The sequence below is a fragment of the Scyliorhinus canicula genome, chromosome 13 (assembly GCF_902713615.1).
Source record: "Scyliorhinus canicula chromosome 13, sScyCan1.1, whole genome shotgun sequence".
Taxonomy (NCBI): Eukaryota; Metazoa; Chordata; class Chondrichthyes; order Carcharhiniformes; family Scyliorhinidae; genus Scyliorhinus; species Scyliorhinus canicula.
The window spans coordinates 131,944,249-131,964,803 of NC_052158.1; the positions used below are offsets into that span (position 1 = coordinate 131,944,249).

Consider the following 20,555-nt stretch of genomic DNA (forward strand, 5'->3'; position numbering starts at 1 on the left):
CGCCGAGGGCCCAGGTTCGATTCTGGCCCCAGGTCACCTTGTGTGTGGAGTTTGCACATTCTCCCCATGTCTGCATAGGTCTCACCCCCACAACCCAAAGATGTGCAGGGTAGGTGGATTACTAAATTACCCCTTAATTGGAAACTCTAAATTTATTTTTTAAAAGCTATATAATTACTTACCAGAATGTCGGCAGCTGCGACGTGATATTGATGATGGTGGTGAAGAATCCAATTTTGAAAGGAACTATATTTAAAACCATGTCATGTTATTTATAGCAGCAATAAGTAGACATTACAATTAAGTGTCTTGGTTTTGATGTCATTTAGTTTGGCTACTTTTTGATTCACAAAAGAGTTTTTATAAAGCTACCAATATGTTCAGTACAAAACGGGCAGAAACTAGGTTTACATAGAATTCCTACAGTGCAGAATTAGAGGCAAATTTTGATGTGGAAATGCGCTCAAATGGGAGCCGAAGTTAGATTGCCAAAATGATTGTGTCATGTTATTTATAGCAGCAATAACTAGACATTACAATTAAGTGTCTTGGTTTTGATGTCATTTAGTTTGGCTACTTTTTGATTCACAAAAGAGTTTTTACAGAGCTACCAATATGTTCAGTACAAAACGGGCAGAAACTAGGTTTACAGAGAATTCCTACAGTGCAGAAGGAGGCTCATCGCTTCTGCTCCACCATTCAATAAGATCATGACTGATCTGCCTGTATTTCGAATTCCACATTTCCATCTACCCTCGATAACCTTTTGACTCCCTTGCCTAACAAGAATCTATCTATCTCTGTCTTAAAAATATTCAATGACCTCATCCCCACCACCTTCTGAGGAAGAGAGTTCCAAAATTGTACAATTCTCAAGAGAAAAATCATTCTCATCTCTGTCCAGTGTCGTATCACCGCTATCAAACAGACAACAAATCCAAAATGTTTTGCTCAGTGATATTTTATTGGCTTTCGAATTATTCAACTGAGAACCTTAAATATATTTCATCAAAAACATTTTAAAACACCAATTTTGAATGACCATACAGAATGAAGACCAAGGCCACTTTCAATTTAATGCCAATAAATAATAATAATAATTGCTTATTGTCACAAGTAGTTGGCACCTTCAGGTTTATCAAAAATGTTAATTTATACAATTTCACTGAAGTTCCCTTAAATGCAAACAAATCATTCCCATGTCGAGATGTCCGAGAAACTTCTACGGTAGCAATTTAGGAATGAGATTCCAGACATTTTTAAAAACACAATAATTAAAATGCTTTGCTAACTCTAAAAAGGCAAGTCAAAAATAAAATCTACACAATTCATGCAGTCAGATGAAAACATGGTGCAGGCTATGTTTTTCGATTTTGTAAAGTGCTCAAATTTCGAATAGAACAATTATGTAATATGACTCAAATGCGATACAAGTTAGAGACTGATAACTAGTAAATCAATTCCTGTATGGCCATACCCAATAAAACCGCTTGGCTACAATTACTTTCTCACACGTGCAGAATTTAGCTCTTGTTTGGCAGATGGTTGTACGTCGCAGGCACCAGAATCAGCATTCTGAAAACATGAAAGAAAATCTCTGCTCAAATTTCTAAGTACCTTTCAAGAAATCCTGTGGACTTCCCTGACATTTTTTGAGCGAAACCTAATTCTGCTTTCCATTCATAGTTGGGGATATGAGGTATGAGACAGCCTCCCTGAGTAGCTGACAAGACTTGCATTCTGAAGCCGGATTGGGACTTGTATTGTCCCTTCTGTATCGGTACGAAACAGGTTTGCAAACCTGGTACCGTAATAGTGGCCACAACCACTATTAGAATTGGTTAGAACAGGAAATATTCAACTCTTGATAATCATAGAATTTATAGTGCAGGAGGCCATTCAACCCATTAAGTCTGCACCGGCCCTTGGAAAGAGCACCCCACTTATGCCCATGCCTCCACTCTGTCCCTGTAACCTAGTAACCCAACCTTTTTGGACACTAAAGAGCAATTTATCATGGCCAATCCACCTAACCTGCACATCTTTGGACTGTGGGAGGAAACCCACGCAGTCACTGGGAGAACGCGCAGACAGTGACCCAAGTTGGGAATCTAATCTGGGATCCTGGAGCTGTGAAGCAACTGTGTGAACCACTGTGCGATCATGCTGCCCTGACAAGAGTTTATAGAACAGTGCATTCTGGTCAGTGATTTCATTGTGTAAATGTTATGTTTAGACACTGCCATAATCACCATACAGAATTAATTTGATTAGTAAGAAGGTACAGTGTATTTTAAAAATAAAAGTTATCTGTTTACAATCACTTTAACGAATGTATATTCGATCAGATACAGCAGCTGGAAAGTGGGTCATAATCTGCATCCTCAACCACCAATAGTAATCCATTGGATTGTAGCGGGTGTATGGGGATGCTGAGGTCAGTGCATGTGTGACATCGTTAATAACCGTTGACGCGTCTGACAAGCCACCCCCAACATAAGATTCCATCTTTGAAATCTGCTCATCAAAGTATTCCTTCCCATAATCCTTACGGACAATGTCTGGCATCTCATTCCACATTTTTTCCGTGATTATCTTGACACGTTCAGGAGTGTAAAGATTGGTGGCACCTATGAAATTTCCAGGTTCAACGACACTAACTTTAACACCCCAGCGGTGCATTTCGTAACGCAAGCAGTCTGAGAAAGCCTCCACTCCAAACTTGGTGACACAATAAGGGGAACGAGAAGGATTGGCCATCCGTCCCAGCATACTTGTGATGTTAACCACACGACCTTTCCACAAAAGTGAATGAGAGATTAAAACATTGCAGCATTATTAAATTAACAGAGAGTTTATACATTATTAATACTTCAGCACACCACATAAAGGTTGTATCAAGTGGATTGTTATAATCACAAAAAATAGTTAATCACTTATTTGTTAAGTTTTAGCCTCTTGCTTTCATCATTTCTCAAGCATAATTCCCAACAAGATTTTCAGGGTAATACTAATCTTGAAGTGCATCCAGTGAGAAATGATTGTACAGATCAGGTTTATTTCCTCTTGTTCTATCTCCCGCTTAAAAAGTGTGACTCAGGGTGGATGGAATTTGGGACAGAAATTGTGTTCTATCCCTTCATGAACAGATGCATTTACGAATAGGATCAAATGATTTCTGAAAGTTCTGGTAAAACCCTCAAGAGTATTGACAGTCAGAGAGATCTTGGTGTACAAGTCCACACGTCACTGAAAGGGGCAACACCGGTGGAGAAGGTAGTCAAGAAGGCATACGGCATGCTTGCCTTCATTGGCCGGGGCATTGAGTATAAAAATTGGCAGCTGTACATAACCTTAGTTAGGCCACACTTGGAGTATAGTGTTCAATTCTGGTTGCCACACCAAGAAGGGTGTGGAGGCTTTAGAGAGGGGCAGAAGAGATTTACCAGGACGTTGCCTGGTATGTCGGGCATTAGCTATGAGGAGAGGTTGAATAAACTTGGTTTCTTCTCACTGAAACGAAGGAGGTTGAGGGGCGACCTGATAGAGGTCTAGTAAATTATGAGGGGCATAGACAAAGTGGATAGTCAGAGACTTTTCCCCAGGGTAGAGGGGTCAATTACTCGGGGGCATAGGTTTAAGGTGCGAGGGGCAAGGTTTAGAGGAGATGTACAAGGTAAGTTTTTTTTACACAGGGGGTAGTGAGTGCCTGGAACTTGCTACCGGAGGAGGTGGTGGAAGCAGGGACGATAGTGACGTTTAAGGAGCATCTTGACAAATACATGAATAGGATGGGAATAGAGGGATACGGACCCCGGAAGTGTAGAAGATTTTAGTTTTGATGGGCAGCATGGTCGGCGCAGGCTTGGAGGGCCAAAGGGCCTGTTCCTGTTCTGTATTTTTCTTTGTTCTTTGTTATAGGAATCGCTCACTATTGCAGGTATTAGGTTGATTTACAGCGCTAGTTCAATAGAAATTTGATGAGAAATTTAATCCAAATAGACCCCCTGATTAATGCAATGTACAGCTGATAATGTATTTCTGAAAACACTCATTAAGGGAAGACTGGATTTGATGTGTTTATAAACTCAGGCAAACTTGTTCACGAGCACTGGCGAGGGACTGAAGTATCCATATTATTTCCAAATCGGCCGACTACTCATCTCTAATGAGAAAGTGCTTCTTTCATGAACATAAACATAAGAACATAAGAACTAGGAGCAGGAGTAGGCCATCTGGCCCCGCGAGCCTGCTCCGCCATTCAATGAGATCATGGCTGATCTTTTGTGGACTCAGCTCCACTTTCCGGCCCGAACACCATAATCCTTAATCCCTTTATTCTTCAAAAAACTATCATCTTTACCTTAAAAACATGTAATGAAGGAGCCTCAACTGCTTCACTGGGCAAGGAATTCCATAGATTCACAACCCTTTGGGTGAAGAAGTTCCTCCTAAACTCAGTCCTAAATCTACTTCCCCTTATTTTGAGGCTATGTCCCCTAGTTCTGCTTTCACCCGCCAGTGGAAACAACCTGCCCGCATCTATCCTATCTTTTCCCTTCATAATTTTAAATGTTTCGATAAGATCCCCCTCATCCTTCTAAATTCCAACGAGTACAGTCCCAGTCTTCTCAACCTCTCCTCGTAATCCAACCCCCTCAGCTCTGGGATTAACCTCGTGAATCTCCTCTGCACACTCTCCAGTGCCAGTACGTATTTCTCAAGTAAGGAGACCAAAACTGAACACAATACTCCAAGTGTGGCCTAACACCTTATACAATTGCAGCATAACCTCCCTAGTCTTAAACTCCATCCCTCTAGCAATGAAGGACAAAATTCAATTTGCCTTCTTAATCACCTGTTGTACCTGTAAACCAACTTTCTGTGATTCATGCACTAGCACACCAAGGTCTCTCTGCACAGCAGCATGCTTTAATATCTTATTGTTTAAATAATAATCCCATTTGCTGTTATTCCTACCAAAATGGATAACCTCACATTTGTCAACATTGTATTCCATTTGCCAGACCCTAGCCCATTCACTTAACCTATCCAAATCCCTCTGCAGACTTTAAGTATCCTCTGCACTTTTCGCTTTACCACTCATCTTAGTGTCACCTGCAAACTTGGACACATTGCCTTGGTCCCCAACTCCAAATCATCTATGTAGATTGTGAACAATTGTGGGCCCAACACTGATCCCTGAGGGACACCACTAGCTACTGATTGCCAACCAGAGAAACACCCATTAATCCCCACTCTTTGCTTTCTATTAATTAACCAATCCTCTATCCATGCTACTACTTTACCCTTAATGCCATGCATCTTTATCTTATGCAGCAGCCTTTTGTGTGGCACCTTGTCAAAAGCTTTCTGGAAATCCAGATATACCACATCCATTGGCTCCCCGTTATCCACTGCACTGGTAATGTCCTCAAAAAATTCCACTAAATTAGTTAGGCACAACCTGCCCTTTATGAACCCATGCTGCGTCTGCCCAATGGGACAATTTCTATCCAGATGCCTCGCTATTTCTTCCTTTATGATAGATTCCAGCATCTTCCCTACTACCGACGTTAAGCTCACTGGCCTATAATTACCCGCTCTCTGCCTACCTCCTTTTTTAAACAGTGGTGTCACGTTTGCTAATTTCCAATCCACCGGGACCACCCCAGAGTCTAGTGAATTTTGGTAAATCATCACTAGTGCATCTTCAATTTCCCTAGCCATCTCTTTTAGCACTCTGGGATGCATTCCATCAGAGCCAGGAGACTTGTCTACCTTTAGCCCCATTAGCTTGCCCATCACTCCCTCCTTAGTGATAACAATCGTCTCAAGGTCCTCACCTGTCATAGCCTCATTTCTATCAGTCACTGGCATGTTATTTGTGTCTTCCACTGTGAAGACCGACCCAAAAAACCTGTTCAGTTCCTCAGCCATTTCCTCATCTCCCATTATTAAAACTCCCTTCTCATCCACTAAAGGACCAATATTTACCGTAGCCACTCTTTTTTGCTTTATATATTTGTAGAAACTTTTGCTGTCTGCTTTTATATTCTGAGCAAGTTTACTCTCGTACTCTATCTTACTCTTCTTTATAGCTTTTTTAGTAGCTTTCTGTTGCCCCTTAAATATTTCCCAGTCCTCTAGTCTCCCACCAATCTTTGCCACTTTGTATGCTCTTTCCTTCAATTTGATACTCTCCCTTATTTCCTTAGATATCCACGGTCGATTTTCACCCTTCCTTTTTGTGGGTATAAACCTTTGCTGAGCACTGTGAAAAATCGCTTGGAAGGTTCTCCATTGTTCCTCAACTGTTCCACCATAAAGTCTTTGCTCCCAGTCTACCTTAGCTAGTTCTTCTCTCATCCCATTGTAATCTCCTTTGTTTAAACACAAAACACTAGTATTTGATTTTACCTTCTCACCCTCCATCTGTATTTTAAATTCCACCATATTGTGATCGCTCCTTCCGAGAGGATCCCTAACTATGAGATCATGAACCAATCCTGTCTCATTACACAGGACAAGATCTAGGACCGCTTTTTCCCTCGTAGGTTCCATTACATACTGTTCTAGGAAACTATCACAGATACATTCTATAAACTCCTCCTCAAGGTTGCCTTGACCGATCTAGTTAAACCAATCGACATGTAGATTAAAATCCCCCATGATAACTGCTGTACCATTTCTACATGCATCAGTTATCTCTTTGTTTATTGCCTGCCCCACCATAACGTTACTATTTGGTGGCCGATAGACTACTCCTATCAGTGACTTTTTCGCCTTACTATTCCTGATTTCCACCCAAATGGATTCAACCTTATCCTCCATAGCACCGATATCATCCCTAACTATTGCCCGGATGTCATCCTTAAATAACAGAGCTACACCACCTCCCTTACCATCCACTCTGCCCTTCCAAATAGTTTGATACCCTCGGATATTTAACTCCCAGTCGTGACCATCCTTTAACCATGTTTCAGTAATGGCCACTAAATCATAGTCATTCGCGATGATTTGCGCCATCAACTCATTTACTTTATTCCGAATACTACGAGCATTCAGGTAAAGTACACTTGTTGGCTTTTTTACCTCTGTTTGAATCTTAACATCTCCAGTTTTACTCCTTTTAGTATTACTGGGCCTATTCACTGAGCTCCCTCTCAGTCACTGTACCTTGTACTGTCGCCCTTTTGGATTTTTGACTATGTCTTCTCTGTCTTGCACTTTCCCCCTTACTTCCTTTTGCTTCCGTCCCTGTTTTACTACCTTCCAACTTCCTGCATCGGTTCCCATCCCCCTGCCACATTAGTTTAAACCCTCCCCAACAGCTCTAGCAAACACCCCCCCTAGGACATCGGTTCCAGTCCTGCCCAGGTGCAGACCGTCCGGTTTGTACTGGTTCCACCTCCCCCAGAACCAGTCCCAATGTCCCAGGAATTTGAATCCCTCCCTCTTGCACCATCTCTCGAGCCACGCATTCATCCTATCTATCCTGACATTCCTACTCTGACTAGCTCGTGGCACATGGACATTACAGCAAATCATGGAGTAATTTTCATCTCCTGATCTTCCAGTTCGTTAACATGGAAGAAGCTGCAAGATCAAAAACAAAACCTACAAACTTCCATAGCTAGCGCTTGCTACAGTCAAGGTCACCAAAGATCTCAACTTCTTTTCCTCCAGTTCCTTCCAGGGTGCTATTGTGGGTATCTGCAACATCAGTTTTGGGGAATATTGAACTGTCGGGATTCTATGAACAAACCCTGCAACCCTAGGCCTTATCCTGCTACTTGTCCATAGCAAGTGTGTGGTGAAACTGTTTGGAGTAGTGAACATGACTGTATGGCTCAGGTGGTTCCCTGGCACCGGCACAGACATTTGGGTCAAGGGAATCAAGAGGGTACAGTCATGCAGTCATCTTGAGAGATGACAATATGTTTGAGAGGGCAATGGCTAAGAACTCACATTGCTTCATGGCAGAATAGAAAGTAGATCACTGATCTTACTGGAACCTTATTCATGCTGCCCAAACATCTCAGAGATTATATAACTGATGTCACAGACTCTTCATTAATGGGTGTTTCTCTGGCTGGCAATCAGTAGCTAGTGGTGTCCCTCAGGGATCAGTGTTGGGCGCACAATTGTTCACAATTTACATAGATGATTTGGAGTTTGGGACCAAGTGCAAAGTGTCCAAGTTTGCAGACGACACTAAGATGAGTGGGAAAGCAAAAAGTGCAGAGGATACTGGAAGTCTGCAGGGGGATCTGGATAGCTCAAGTGAATGGGCTAGGGTCTGGCAGATGGAATACAATGTTGACAAATGTGAGGTTATCCATTTTGGTAGGAATAACAGCAAAAGGGATTGTTATTTAAATGATAAAATATTAAAACATGCTGCTGTGCAGAGAGACCTTGGTGTGCTAGTGCAAGAGTCGCAAAACGTTGGTTTACAAGTACAACAGGTGATTATAAAATCGAATGGAGTTTTGTCCTTCATTGCTAGAGGAATGGAGTTTAAGACTAGTGAGGTTATGCTGCAACTGTATAAGGTGTTCGTGAGGCCACACCTGGAGTATTGTGTTCAGTTTTGGTCTCCTTACCTGAGAAAGGACGTACTAGTGCTGGAGGGTGTGCAGAGGAGATTCACTAGGTTAATCCCAGAGTTGAGGGGGTTGGATTATGAGGAGAGGTTGAGTAGACTGGGACTGTACTCGTTGGAATTTAGAAGGATGAAGGGGGATTTTATAGAAATATATAAAATTATGAAGGGAATAGATAGGATAGATGCGGGCAGGTTGTTTCCACTGGTGGGTGAAAGCAGAACTAGGGGGCATAGCCTCAAAATAAGGGGAAGTAGATTTAGGACTGAGTTTAGGAGGAACTTCTTCACCCAAAGGGTTGTGAATCTATGGAATTCCTTGCCCAGTGAAGCAGTTGAGGCTCCTTCATTAAATGTTTTCAAGATAAAGATAGATCGTTTTTTGAAGAATAAACGGTTATGGTGTTCGGGCAGGAAAGTGGAGCTGAGTCCATAAAAGATCAGCCATGATCTCATTGAATGGCGGAGCAGGCTCGAGGGGCCAGATGGCCTACTCCTGCTTATGTTCTTTAATGAAGAGACCAACTGTAACATTTATTGAAGTGGCCAGTACTTCTAAAAATAAACAAGAGGGTGAAGTCAATAGCAAGTAAAAAGCAGTAGCAAGCCCCAAGTATGCGTTCAAGCAGGGGTGAAACCATGATCAAGATGGTGGTTCGTGTGCAGCACGGCGGCGCAGTGGTTAGCACTGCTACCTCAAGGCGCCGAGGTCCCAGGTTCAAACCTGGCTCTGGGCCACTGTCCATGTGCAGTTTGCACATTCTCCCCGTGCGTGTGAGGGTTTCAACCCCACAACCCAAAGATGTGCAGGGTAGGTGGATTGGCCACGCTAAATTGCCCCTTAATTGAAAAAAATAGATTGGATACTCTAAATTTTCAAAAAAAGATGGTGGTTCGCCCAGGACGAGGCTAGCCCTTTGCACTTGGGGTGCGCTGACGTCTGCAATGTCTCTAAATGCGGGATACTCGACTGCAAAATTTGTGTTCAAGCAGAAAGAGCTACAGTGAAGCATCCTGTTGTAACTCAAGGAAAAGTATGAAAAGGAAGGATTACTAACATTCTTTGGTTAAAGTATAAAAATTCTTGCATTTATATAGTGTCTTTCACAACCTCCAGACAACTCCAAGTGGTTTAAGTGAACAAAGTGTTTTTGATGTGTAGCTACTATTGTCACTGCGGAATCATAGGAGCAAATTTACACACAGTGAACTCTCACAAAAAGCAATGTGATATCCAGCGCCGGCCCTAGGGTTGCTGGCGCCCCGGGCAAGCTGAACTTCGGCGCCCTTGGGGGGGGGGGGGGGGGGGCCGAGGCCGAGGGGGGGGGGCCCGAGGGGGGGCGGGCCGAGGTGGGGGGGGGGGGGGGGGGCCGAGGGGGCCGGGCCGGGGCGGACGGAGGGGCGACGGACGGAGGTCGGAGGGGGGGCGGGTGGGCCGCCCTGGGGGAGGGCGGCCACCGTGCATGCGCTGGTTGGCACCGGCCCAACTCCGCATGCGCGGGACCCGAGTCTCTGGTGCCCCCTAGCGACTGCCCGAGTTGCCGGTACCTTGGGCTGGCCCTGGTGATATCAAGCAGATAATCTGCTCTTGTGATTTTGATGGACGGATACATATTGTTCAGGACAGTGGGGATAGCTTCCCCACTCTCCTTCAAAGTAGCATCACAGGATCTTTTACCACCATCGGAGACGAGTAGATGGCCCTTGAATTAATATATCATCTGAAAGATGGCACTTCTGGCAGTGCAATTCTCTTTCAGTGGAGTGTTAGCTCTGATATTGTGCTCAAGTCCAGGAGTGGTACTTGAACCACCAACCTACTGATTCATGGATGAAATGATAGTGATGCAGGGCTCTGATGAGTGTGGAGGAAATGTGCAACAGTTAAATGAGCAGTGCTGGAGAAGTGGTTAATTTGTGTCTCCACAGCTGACAGATTCTGAGAACAATGCTTGGTCTGCCATCTACCTTCATCGAGGCTGTAAAGGTTTCCTGGTCACAATGTCACTCAGGAGGAACCTGATCTTGTTCCTACTGTCCAATTAGCATCATCCAAATTTCCAGGAGCCATAGGTGAAGACATCTCGCCATGAACGGCACCAACTAGCAAATGGGAAGTCTGCTCCTTCGATGGGTTGCACCACTGCTGGGCTTTAAAAAAAATAAATTTAGAGTGCCCAATTCATTTTTTCCAAATAAGGGACAATTTAGTGTGGCCAAATCACCTAGCCTGCACATCTTTGGGTTGTGGGGACGAAACCCACGCAAACACGGGGAGAATGTGCAAACTCCACACGGAGAGTGACCCAGAAAACTGCTGGGTTTCTGCTGTCAAACATCGGTGAGTGAGCTGCCTATAGGGTGCAACACCAGTGCTGCCAGCTTACCATTCTATCACAGCAAAGCCCAATGACGAGAATGAATCAGAGCATCATGCCAACATCGTCAGATGGACAGAGTGGATTCTGTTGCTCATCACCTGTCTGATTTTTACACAATGCGAAAATCAACTTCCATAAATCAACACACTGCAAGGCCACGTACACAATGGTGTAATGTCCAATTCGATTGTGTGACCCACGGAACAGTTCTGCTTCACAGACACATTACTCAGGCTCATCTTCACTCACCTTTTGCTCTACGAATATAGGGAAGGAAACCTTTGGTCACACGGATAGTTCCCCACAGGTTGACCTCTGCAACCTGCTTATAGGTATCCATGGTGGTGAACTCCACTTCCCCAAAGGTTGAGATACCAGCGTTGTTAATCACGCCCCAAAGACCTAAACAAAGGAAGCAATTATATTTTAGAAATATTTCAGTCCTGACCTAATATTTGAACTGATATTACTTGCGATACCACTTAACCTAATACTTACCCTTTAAAAAGAGAAAAGAAGTGCAGGGAAAGTGCTTTTTTTGTCAGAGTGCTTCCCTTTTTCATGTCAGGACACATGAACTGAATATTCTTTCCAACTCCGCTGATAATCTTTAGGTGGGGTCTCACCACTGAGCAAGCCTGGCAGGGAGTCAGCTACTTACAAGATCCTGCTGTGTCTCTGACTAGTACCAATACAAACCGCAGAACAAACCACACCCTGCTTGTGGAATGCTTTTCCCAAGTCAGCTGGTTTCAGTGCTCCCACCCAATGTGATGTTGCAATATGACTCCACACAGCCACTCCAGATTACAGAATATCAACAACTGGAATACCAGAACTTATCCACAGGTGGTTGTGTTGTTAAAAAACTGGCATTCACTAATGCAAAATAGGGAGAATAGGTTGAAGCAAAAAATTCTCTCTTACAATTCTTTCACATACATACAAATACATGTAATATGCCTCTATTAGCAGGCATGTTGGAGCTGAAAGGGATTCCTCCTTCCACCCACTCTACCTTTTCTTTCTATTTATAAGAATGTCGTAGGCAAGAGCAATGTAGAAGTATGTCCTCATTGTACTTTCATCCTGACTGAACGAAACAATGCTTCATTGAAAACAATATCTGCAGAAATTGTTTTAATGGATTTCTGAAAATCCAAAAGCTTTTAGAAATATTATTGGCTTGCACATAAATATTCACCAACTGACCTTTTTCTGTATCTGTTAAATGTTCTTTCACAAACTCCACTGCGCTTGCTACTTCCTCATCTTTGCAAACATCTAACTGGACGACAATCATTCGATCACTCTTCATATCCTCCAACTTCTTTGTCCCTTCCCCACCTTTATCCTGAAAGAAAGTTGCCATCAGTGCAGAATCTGTATAAAGTTGTAATTCATCTCTAGCACAGTCACAATTCTGCATTCACAGCAGCTTAATCCACCTTTACGAAGTCGGGCAACTCAAGTTTGGTTCCCAGGATTTCCTACAGGTTCAGCTCATGATGCTCAGGTTACCTTCGGACAATATCTTTTTTTTTTTTTTTCTTTTTTTTAAAAAAAAATTTAGATTACCCAATTATTTTTTCCAATTAAGGGGCAATTTAACATGGCCAATCCACCTACTCTGCACATTTTTGGGTTATGGGGGCGAAACCCACGCAGACACGGGGAGAATGTGCAAACTCCACACGGACAGTGACCCAGAGCCGGGATCGAACCTGAGACCTCAGCGCCGTGAGGCGGTTGTGAATATCAAGTGGAGATGAACTAACTTCCACACTGATAAAGCAAGAGAATGTTGGCATTAGTTTGATTACATGTAATCTTTGCTCCTTCTATCAAACAGTACTGAAATAATCCTGTCACAGCAGGACATTTAATACTGGGTGTAGGACAGCATGGTGGCACAGTGGTTAGCACTGCTGCCTCTCGGCGCCGAGGTCCTAGGTTCGATCCCGGCTCTGGGACACCCTTCATGTGGAGTTTGCACAGTCTCCCCTTGTTGGTGTGGGTTTTGCCCCCACAACCCAAAGATGTGCAGGATTGGCCATGCTAAATTGCTCCTTAATTGGAAAAAATGAATTGGGTACTCTAAATTTTAAAAAAAATTTAGACTGAGTGCATAATGGTCAAAATGTTCAACTGTAGAACTGAATATACTTGAATATTTTTAAGGGAAAAGTATTTTTAAAATATTTATAGTTCTCAGTTATGTTTTTTTTCCAATCAAGGGGCAATTTAGTGTGGCCAATCCACCTACCCTGCACATATTTGTGGTTGCGGGTTTGAGACCAACGCAGCCATGGGGAGAAAGTGCAAACTCAACATGGATAGTGACCTGGGGCTGGGATCGAGGTGCCGAATGGCTTACTTCTGCTCCTATTTTCCATGTTTGTTTCCACTTCAGAGACTTGGGCCAATTTACCAATATGACCCACACCCAAAACACTGGACATTGGGTAAAGGCACGGTTGGGCTTGTCTGTGACATGCTCATGATGAAACTCTCTTCAGATTCACACTGCTCCTTGCGAGGAGTACCAGAGGGTAAGCAGCAACTATTGACTTCTAATCCAACCTGATTCAATGATTTCAGCAATGGAAAAGGGGTGAAAATAAAAATAAAAATATTCTATTTCTTGCAAACTTTGTTCAGGGATAAGATCAAATTGGTGTCCAGAGTAATGAGAGTCTTTCAGTTGGCATTCTGAAAGTTCACTCTCCTGAAAAAAATGCAGAACTCAATACAGTACGGATGAGCAGAAACCTGTTTAAACGGTCAGGTTAAATGGAAATTTGTGGGGCAGCACGGTGACACAGTGGTTAGCACTGTTGCCTCACGGCTTCGAGGTCCTAGGTTCGATCCCGGCTCTGGGTCACTGTTTGTGTGGAGTTTGCATATTCTCTCCGTGTCTGCGTAGGTTTCACCCCCACAACCCAAAAATGTGCAGGGTAGGTGGATTGGCCATGCTAAATTGCCTCTTAATTGGAAAAAAATGAATTGGGTACTCTAAATTTATTTTTTAAAAATGGAAATTAGAATCTGAGCCGATAATAGAATTTGGACTTTTCAGTGTTATATATTAATCCACAGCCTCTGGAGACTGAGTAACTAATAATTAATATCCACTTAAAACCTTTAAAGCTGCAATAGAAAGAGAACTTCTCAGTCTGAGTCACATTCATCGAGGGTGAAGATCAATATATATTTTAACCACTCTGCAGTACTATATTTTTAAAGGAAGCACTAAGACAATGATTTAGCTACCTTGTGACCAAATTCAAAATCTGCTTGGTAACTGGAAAAACTGGAAAAGTTCTTTTTTTACACTCGTTAACTTGAGGTTTCTTACAAGTTACCAGCAGAATGCACTTTTCTAACAATTATAGCTTCACATTTTCCTGATCCAGAGTTCTTTCCCAGCAACCGAGACACATGCAACTGAAGCAGGTTAAACTGTGAGGAAGGTTGTCAGCACTTGGCTAGATAGTGCTACATTCTGCCTCGGCTAAATAAGGCAACTCCCATCAGGAGACAACTGAGTGCACTGCAAAAGTCATTAGGGTCAAACATATTAATTGTTTTCTATATGCGGAGCTCCTTATTGTAAAGCATAATAGCCCTTTATCTAGAGAAGCCTTTCAATGACATGGCTCTAAATATCAACAGTTTATTGAAAGGTTATGGGGGGGTAGTTAGCAATGTGAAGTTGAGGTTAAAATCACTTCAGCCACGACCGTATTGAATGGCGCAGCTGACTCGAGGGGCCGAGCGGTCTACTCCTGCTCCAAATTCATATGCTTGTTACTTGATAAAGCAATAAAGCATTCGAGAGGATTGTTTTCCTTCTTTAAAACTACTATTTTTAACAGAGGCTTTATGAACGAAACATTGCTTTGAAACCAATTCACAAACCTTGTGTAACCAAGAGACAATAATATCTGTACCTTTAACAGGCATCCTGCAAATATTTTAAATCCTTTTGCATGCAGGTGCTGTGCCATGGAAAATCCAAATCCAGTGTCACATCCTGTGATGACGATACTTTTGCCGTCAATCTGGTTTAAATAATAAGAACGTTACAGTGCTATCAATGTTTTAAAAAAGAAATGCATTTGTGCGGCACATTTCATGACAGTATGAACTCTCAGAGCAGGTTACAGCTGATGAGGTAGTCCTGATTGTTGTTGAAATGTAGGAAATACTGCAGCCGATTTGTGCACAGAGAGCTCCACTGAGATAATATGCTAAAATAAATTTACTGAAGGATCAATACTGGTTAAGACACAGGAGAACTCCCCTGCTCGTCTTCAAATAATAGCACCTTCTCTTTTACCTCAACCTGAGAGAATTTTGGTTCTATAACTCATCGGAATCCCAATAGTGCAGTAGGCCCTCAGCATTACAGTTGAGTGTCAACCAAGATTATGCATTCAAGCCTCTGGAGTGGGGCTTTAACTCACAACCTTTTCACTGAAGAGACAAGAGTGCTACCGACCGAGCCAAGGTTGACACCCGTATTTTCTTTTTTTAATATTTCAGCATTTTCTTAATTTCAGATCACCCCAGCAACCCCAGCCACATGGAAAAAAAGTCTTGGGCACTGCCAAAATTTCCTTATCATTAGCTAGCCACGCACAGCACAAATCAATTCCTCTTCCATTTCTAATCTTTGCTCAGTTCTGTTCTCACTTGGTTCACCAAGATCCGGTAGCTTGCGCATTGATGATCTGGAGGAATAATAACAGGAATGAGCGAGCTCGAGACAGAAAAGTAAATTAAAATTGGGCCTTTAAAATTAACAGCTTTAAAATTAATTTTATTGATTGGATAGAGGGGGAAAAAAAGTGTTATAAACTTTCCAAATTCATATTCAAGGAAGAGCAGAACCTGGAAACAAACCAGGGTTAACAATGTTGATGCCATTGTAACCATTCTGCTGGAAATGCAGTCAATTATTTGCTAAATCAGTCTGTAGAAAGTAAAAGTTCCAACCTTTCTAGTTCAAGCTCTTCTACCATCTTCTAGCTAAGATATCCTGGGAGCGTAACTCTTCTAAAGAAAACACCACAAAATCAATACCCAGTACCAATGTTCGGCAAATTTATATTTCCAGAATTAAAAATATAATGTAAACTTTACCCTTAATTTTAGCTTTGGCAAACAAAAAAGTAGGTAGTTTGGGTCTGTTTTGTCAGCTTTCCTGGTTTTAATTTCAGGCTTCTCTTTCCCCCTGCACTGCCGCATTTATTCATGCGTTCTTAGTCCTTAATATCTTTTATCATGCCTCTTTGCATTGCCTAATGTACAAACCTGGCTGTCACCTAACCATCAGATTGAGAAAATCAGAAGTTCTGATGAACAAATTGAATTCTTGTTTTCCATACAGATTATTGCGATTAAATCCATGTGTTGTTCTTACACATACACATCAACTAGGGCTTTATTTGCACACGGTAACATGACGATCAACGAATGCGATTGTGCACAGCATACTTTCCATTTGAATTCTCCTCGGAGCGCTCAGAATTTATAGCAGCGAATGCAATGCTCTGAAACCCCCTACTCCACTGCTCCACCACAAAGCAGACACTGGGAGTGTTACTGTCTAAATAACGTGGGAAGCTGAACAAATTCCATTCTAATATGGAGTTTCAGCTAGCTTTATAAAATGCTATTGCATATATTTCAATGACCTTTAAGTACTTCACTTCGGAACAGAAAGTCTTCCGTCACACAGAGCCACTCACCGCTACTGGTTGGCTTGCAAGTGATCGAGCAGCTGTGATGCAAATTGCTGGCTGCAGCCGACTGAAAGACAAGATAACAAAAATAATCATGATACACGGGATTTAAAAATAGTTTCTGGTAAAGTTTTAGGAGAATGACAGAAAACATATTTTTAACAAGACTCCATGGATTCAAGTTCATGAGGTGGAAAATGGACAATCATTTTAGACTCAATTATGTTTACAGAACAAAGAAGTAATATTAGTAAATTTAAGTGGGGACTGCCACCTTATTTGCAGTTGAAAGGAAGACTACACACCGACCCTCTGCCATATATGCTCAAATGAAGCTAAATGTGGATAACAGATGAATAAAGAACCATAATATGCTGTGGGAAAGCAACTAGTTAGATTTCATCTTTCATGTTTAGACTTTTAAATGTTTTGCATCTCTCTCCCCCACTGGCCTCTGGCTCACCCACACTCACAGTGGCCTGTGCCCCCTCCCTCACTGGCCTCCGGCTCCCCAACCCGCTGGCTCTCCCCAACTCCCTCCACCCACCCCACTGGCCTCTGGCTGAACCACCCCCACCCCAATGGCCTCTAGCTCGGAGAAATGAGCAAGATGACAGACAGAGGGGGCAGCAGGGTGAACATGTATCACGTATCCTGTCTTTGACAATTTGGACAGAGAATTAGTGCATAAAGGACAGATTTTCATGGAACTACAATATCATTGGTTACACAATGAAATGTAGCTGCTGAATGAGGAACAGCTCCAGTTGTGTGCGACCACGATATAATTGCTAACTCCTATCCCCCCCCCCCCCCCCCCCCCCGCAATCCATCCTGTTGCTAACCAATTAAACAGTATTAAAATAAATAACTGCTGTAGCCGAGAGTCTTCCATTCTGAAATAATGGAAATAAAAGTTAACTTGAAATCCGTTTCATATTCCGGGCAGCACGGTAGCATTGTGGATAGCACAATTGCTTCACAGCTCCAGGGTCTCGGGTTCGATTCTGGCTTGTGTCACTGTCCTTGCGGAGTCTGCACATCCTCCCCATGTGTGTGTGGGTTTCCTCCGGGTGCTCCGGTTTCCTCCCACAGTCCAAAGATGTGCAGGTTAGGTGGATTGGCTCTGCTAAATTGCCCTTAGTGTCCAAAAAAAAAGGTTAGGTGGGGTTACAGGGATAGGGTAGAGGTGCGGGGATAGGGTGGTGGTATGGGCTTAGGTAGGGTGCTCATTCCAAGGGCCGATGCAGACTTGATGGGCCGAATGGCCTCCTTCTGCACTGTAAATTCTAAGATAGGTTAATCAGTGTCAAAGCCAATAACAATGGCTTTGTGTCTTCCCTATGCTTTATTGGAAGGAACTGTGGCATTTTGCTGCTGGATTAGCTAATGGAATGGAATTTATACAGTACTGGAGTAAAGGGAATTGCTGGACAGGGGTTGGATGTTATTAGCAAATTTATGGATAATGTCATTAAGGGGGGAACATGTAAAGCAGGAGAGCAGAAGTTGCAATCATGGGAAACGCTGAGGATGGTGATGTCAGGATGACGGGGTGAACCACTTAGTGGAATTTTGCAGGCTGCAGTGGGAAAGGTTTTAAGATTGTTGGATGTTATCCAAGAGGAGCTGGTGAAAGGCATTGTGGAAATGAACGTTTCCCTGATGTAAAACCGTACCTATCCAGCCAAAAGGTAAGGCACAGAGACGCTGTTCCCCCTGGTGGGGCAATCCAATACCAGAGGGGCAGAATCTGAAACTGAGATATTGGTCATTTAGGAGTGAAATCAGGAAGTACTGGCTTCACAAGAATGCTGGTGGAAATCTGGAATTAGCTGGGTGAGTTAAAATTTTGAGATTGAAAATTTAAGATTGCAACTGATCATTTTTGCTTTGCTGGGGGTAACGAAAAAGGGATCTAATGGAGGCCAATGGAGATAGGTTAATGATCTAGAATTGGAGGAGCAGGTTGGAGGGGCTGAATGTCCCACTCCTGTGGTAAGACTGCCTTACACATTAAATCGACAACCTAGACAGATAATTACAGAGCCACTCAGACATGCCACTTCCGTCTCCATGGCGACATTACAAATGAAGTTACATTTATAATCTTGTCCCTCCCAAGCGACTGGAATATGGAGTCTGTTAGACACAAAGGCATCACATCTCCCTGTAAACTGAGGCACAGCTTCCTCTCCGCACTCTCTTACCTCAGCACCGGAGGGGATGCCCTCCACAGCGCGACCGCGACACCCCGACTCATTCCCAGGTACATGCTGCCAATGGAGCCGCGGCCGCCAGCACACAGTCACCAAGGTCAACGGCTCCTTCTCTGCCTACCGTAATACACACAGTCTGAGCGCTGTACCGTAATACACACAGTCTGAGCGCTGTACCGTAATACACCTAGTCCGAGCCCCATTCCGTAATACACCCAGTCCCAGCCCCGTACCGTAATACACTCAGTCCGAGCGCTGTACCGTAATACACCTAGTCCGAGCGCTGTACCGTAATACACCCAGTCCGAGCGCTGTACCGTAATACACCTAGTCCGAGCGCTGTACCGTAATACACCCAGTCCCAACCCCGTACCGTAATACACCCAGTCCCAACCCCGTACCGTAATACACCCAGTCCCAGCCCCGTACCGTAATACACCCAGTCCCAGCCCCGTACCATAATACATCCAGTCCCAGCCCCGTACCGTAATACACCCAGTCCGAGCGCTGTACCGTAATACACCCAGTCCGAGCGCTGTACCGTAATACACCCAGTCCGAGCGCTGTACCGTAATACACCCAGTCCGAGCGCTGTGCCGTAATACACACAGTCCGAGCGCTGTACCGTAATACACCCAGTCCGAGCGCTGTACCGTAATACACCTAGTCCGAGCCCCATTCCGTAATACACCCAGCCCCAGCCCCGTACCGTAATACACCCAGTCCGGGCTCTGTACCGTAATACACCCAGTCCGAGCGCTGTACCGTAATACACCCAGTCCGAGCGCTGTACCGTAATACACCCAGTCCCAGCCCCGTACCGTAATACACCCAGTCCGAGCGCTGTACCGTAATACACCCAGTCCGAGCGCTGTACCGTAATACACCCAGTCCGAGCGCTGTACCGTAATACACACAGTCCGAGCGCTGTACCGTAATACACCCAGTCCGAGCGCTGTACCGTAATACACCCAGTCCGAGCGCTGTACCGTAATACACCCAGTCCGAGCGCTGTACCGTAATACACCCAGTCCCAGCCCCGTACCGTAATACACCCAGTCCGAGCCCCGTACCGTAATACACCTAGTCCGAGCGCTGTTCCGTAATACACCCAGTCCGAGCGCTGTACCGTAATACACCCAGTCCGAGCGCTGTACCGTAATACACCCAGTCCGAGCGCTGTACCGTAATACACCTAGTCCGAGCCCCATTCCGTAATACACCCAGTCCCAGCCCCGTACCGTAATACACCCAGTCCGGGCTCTGTACCGTAATACACCCAGTCCGAGCGCTGTACCGTAATACACCCAGTCCGAGCCCCTTACCGTAATACACCCAGTCTGAGCCCCGTACCGTAATACACCCAGTCCGAGCCCCGTACCGTAATACACCCAGTCCGAGCGCTGTATCGTAATACACCCAGTCCGAGCGCTGTACCGTAATACACCCAGTCCGAGCGCTGTACCGTAATACACCCAGTCCGAGCCCCTTACCGTAATACACCCAGTCTGAGCCCCGTACCGTAATACACCCAGTCCCAGCCCCGTACCGTAATACACCCAGTCCGAGCGCTGTATCGTAATACACCCAGTCCGAG

At 44.0% G+C, this 20,555-nt stretch overlaps 1 protein-coding gene across 2 annotated transcripts; it reads right to left on the bottom strand.

Annotated features, from left to right (window-relative positions):
• Positions 1 to 1,256: 1,256 nt before the first annotated feature.
• LOC119976168 (D-beta-hydroxybutyrate dehydrogenase, mitochondrial-like) lies at positions 1,257 to 19,149 on the bottom strand. Of its 2 annotated transcripts, XM_038816443.1 has the most exons (6): positions 18,950 to 19,149; positions 16,746 to 16,806; positions 14,943 to 15,053; positions 12,202 to 12,343; positions 11,239 to 11,391; positions 1,257 to 2,795 (listed from the first exon to the last, which is right to left on the bottom strand). In XM_038816443.1, exons 1-6 carry the CDS (start codon positions 19,012 to 19,014, stop codon positions 2,326 to 2,328), a joined length of 1,002 nt encoding a protein of 333 aa, XP_038672371.1. In that variant the 5' UTR covers positions 19,015 to 19,149; the 3' UTR covers positions 1,257 to 2,325. The 2 variants fall into 2 exon arrangements, with proteins under 2 accessions (XP_038672371.1, XP_038672372.1); XM_038816444.1 differs by lacking the exon at positions 18,950 to 19,149 and having other exon boundaries at positions 16,692 to 16,806.
• Positions 19,150 to 20,555: the final 1,406 nt, after the last annotated feature.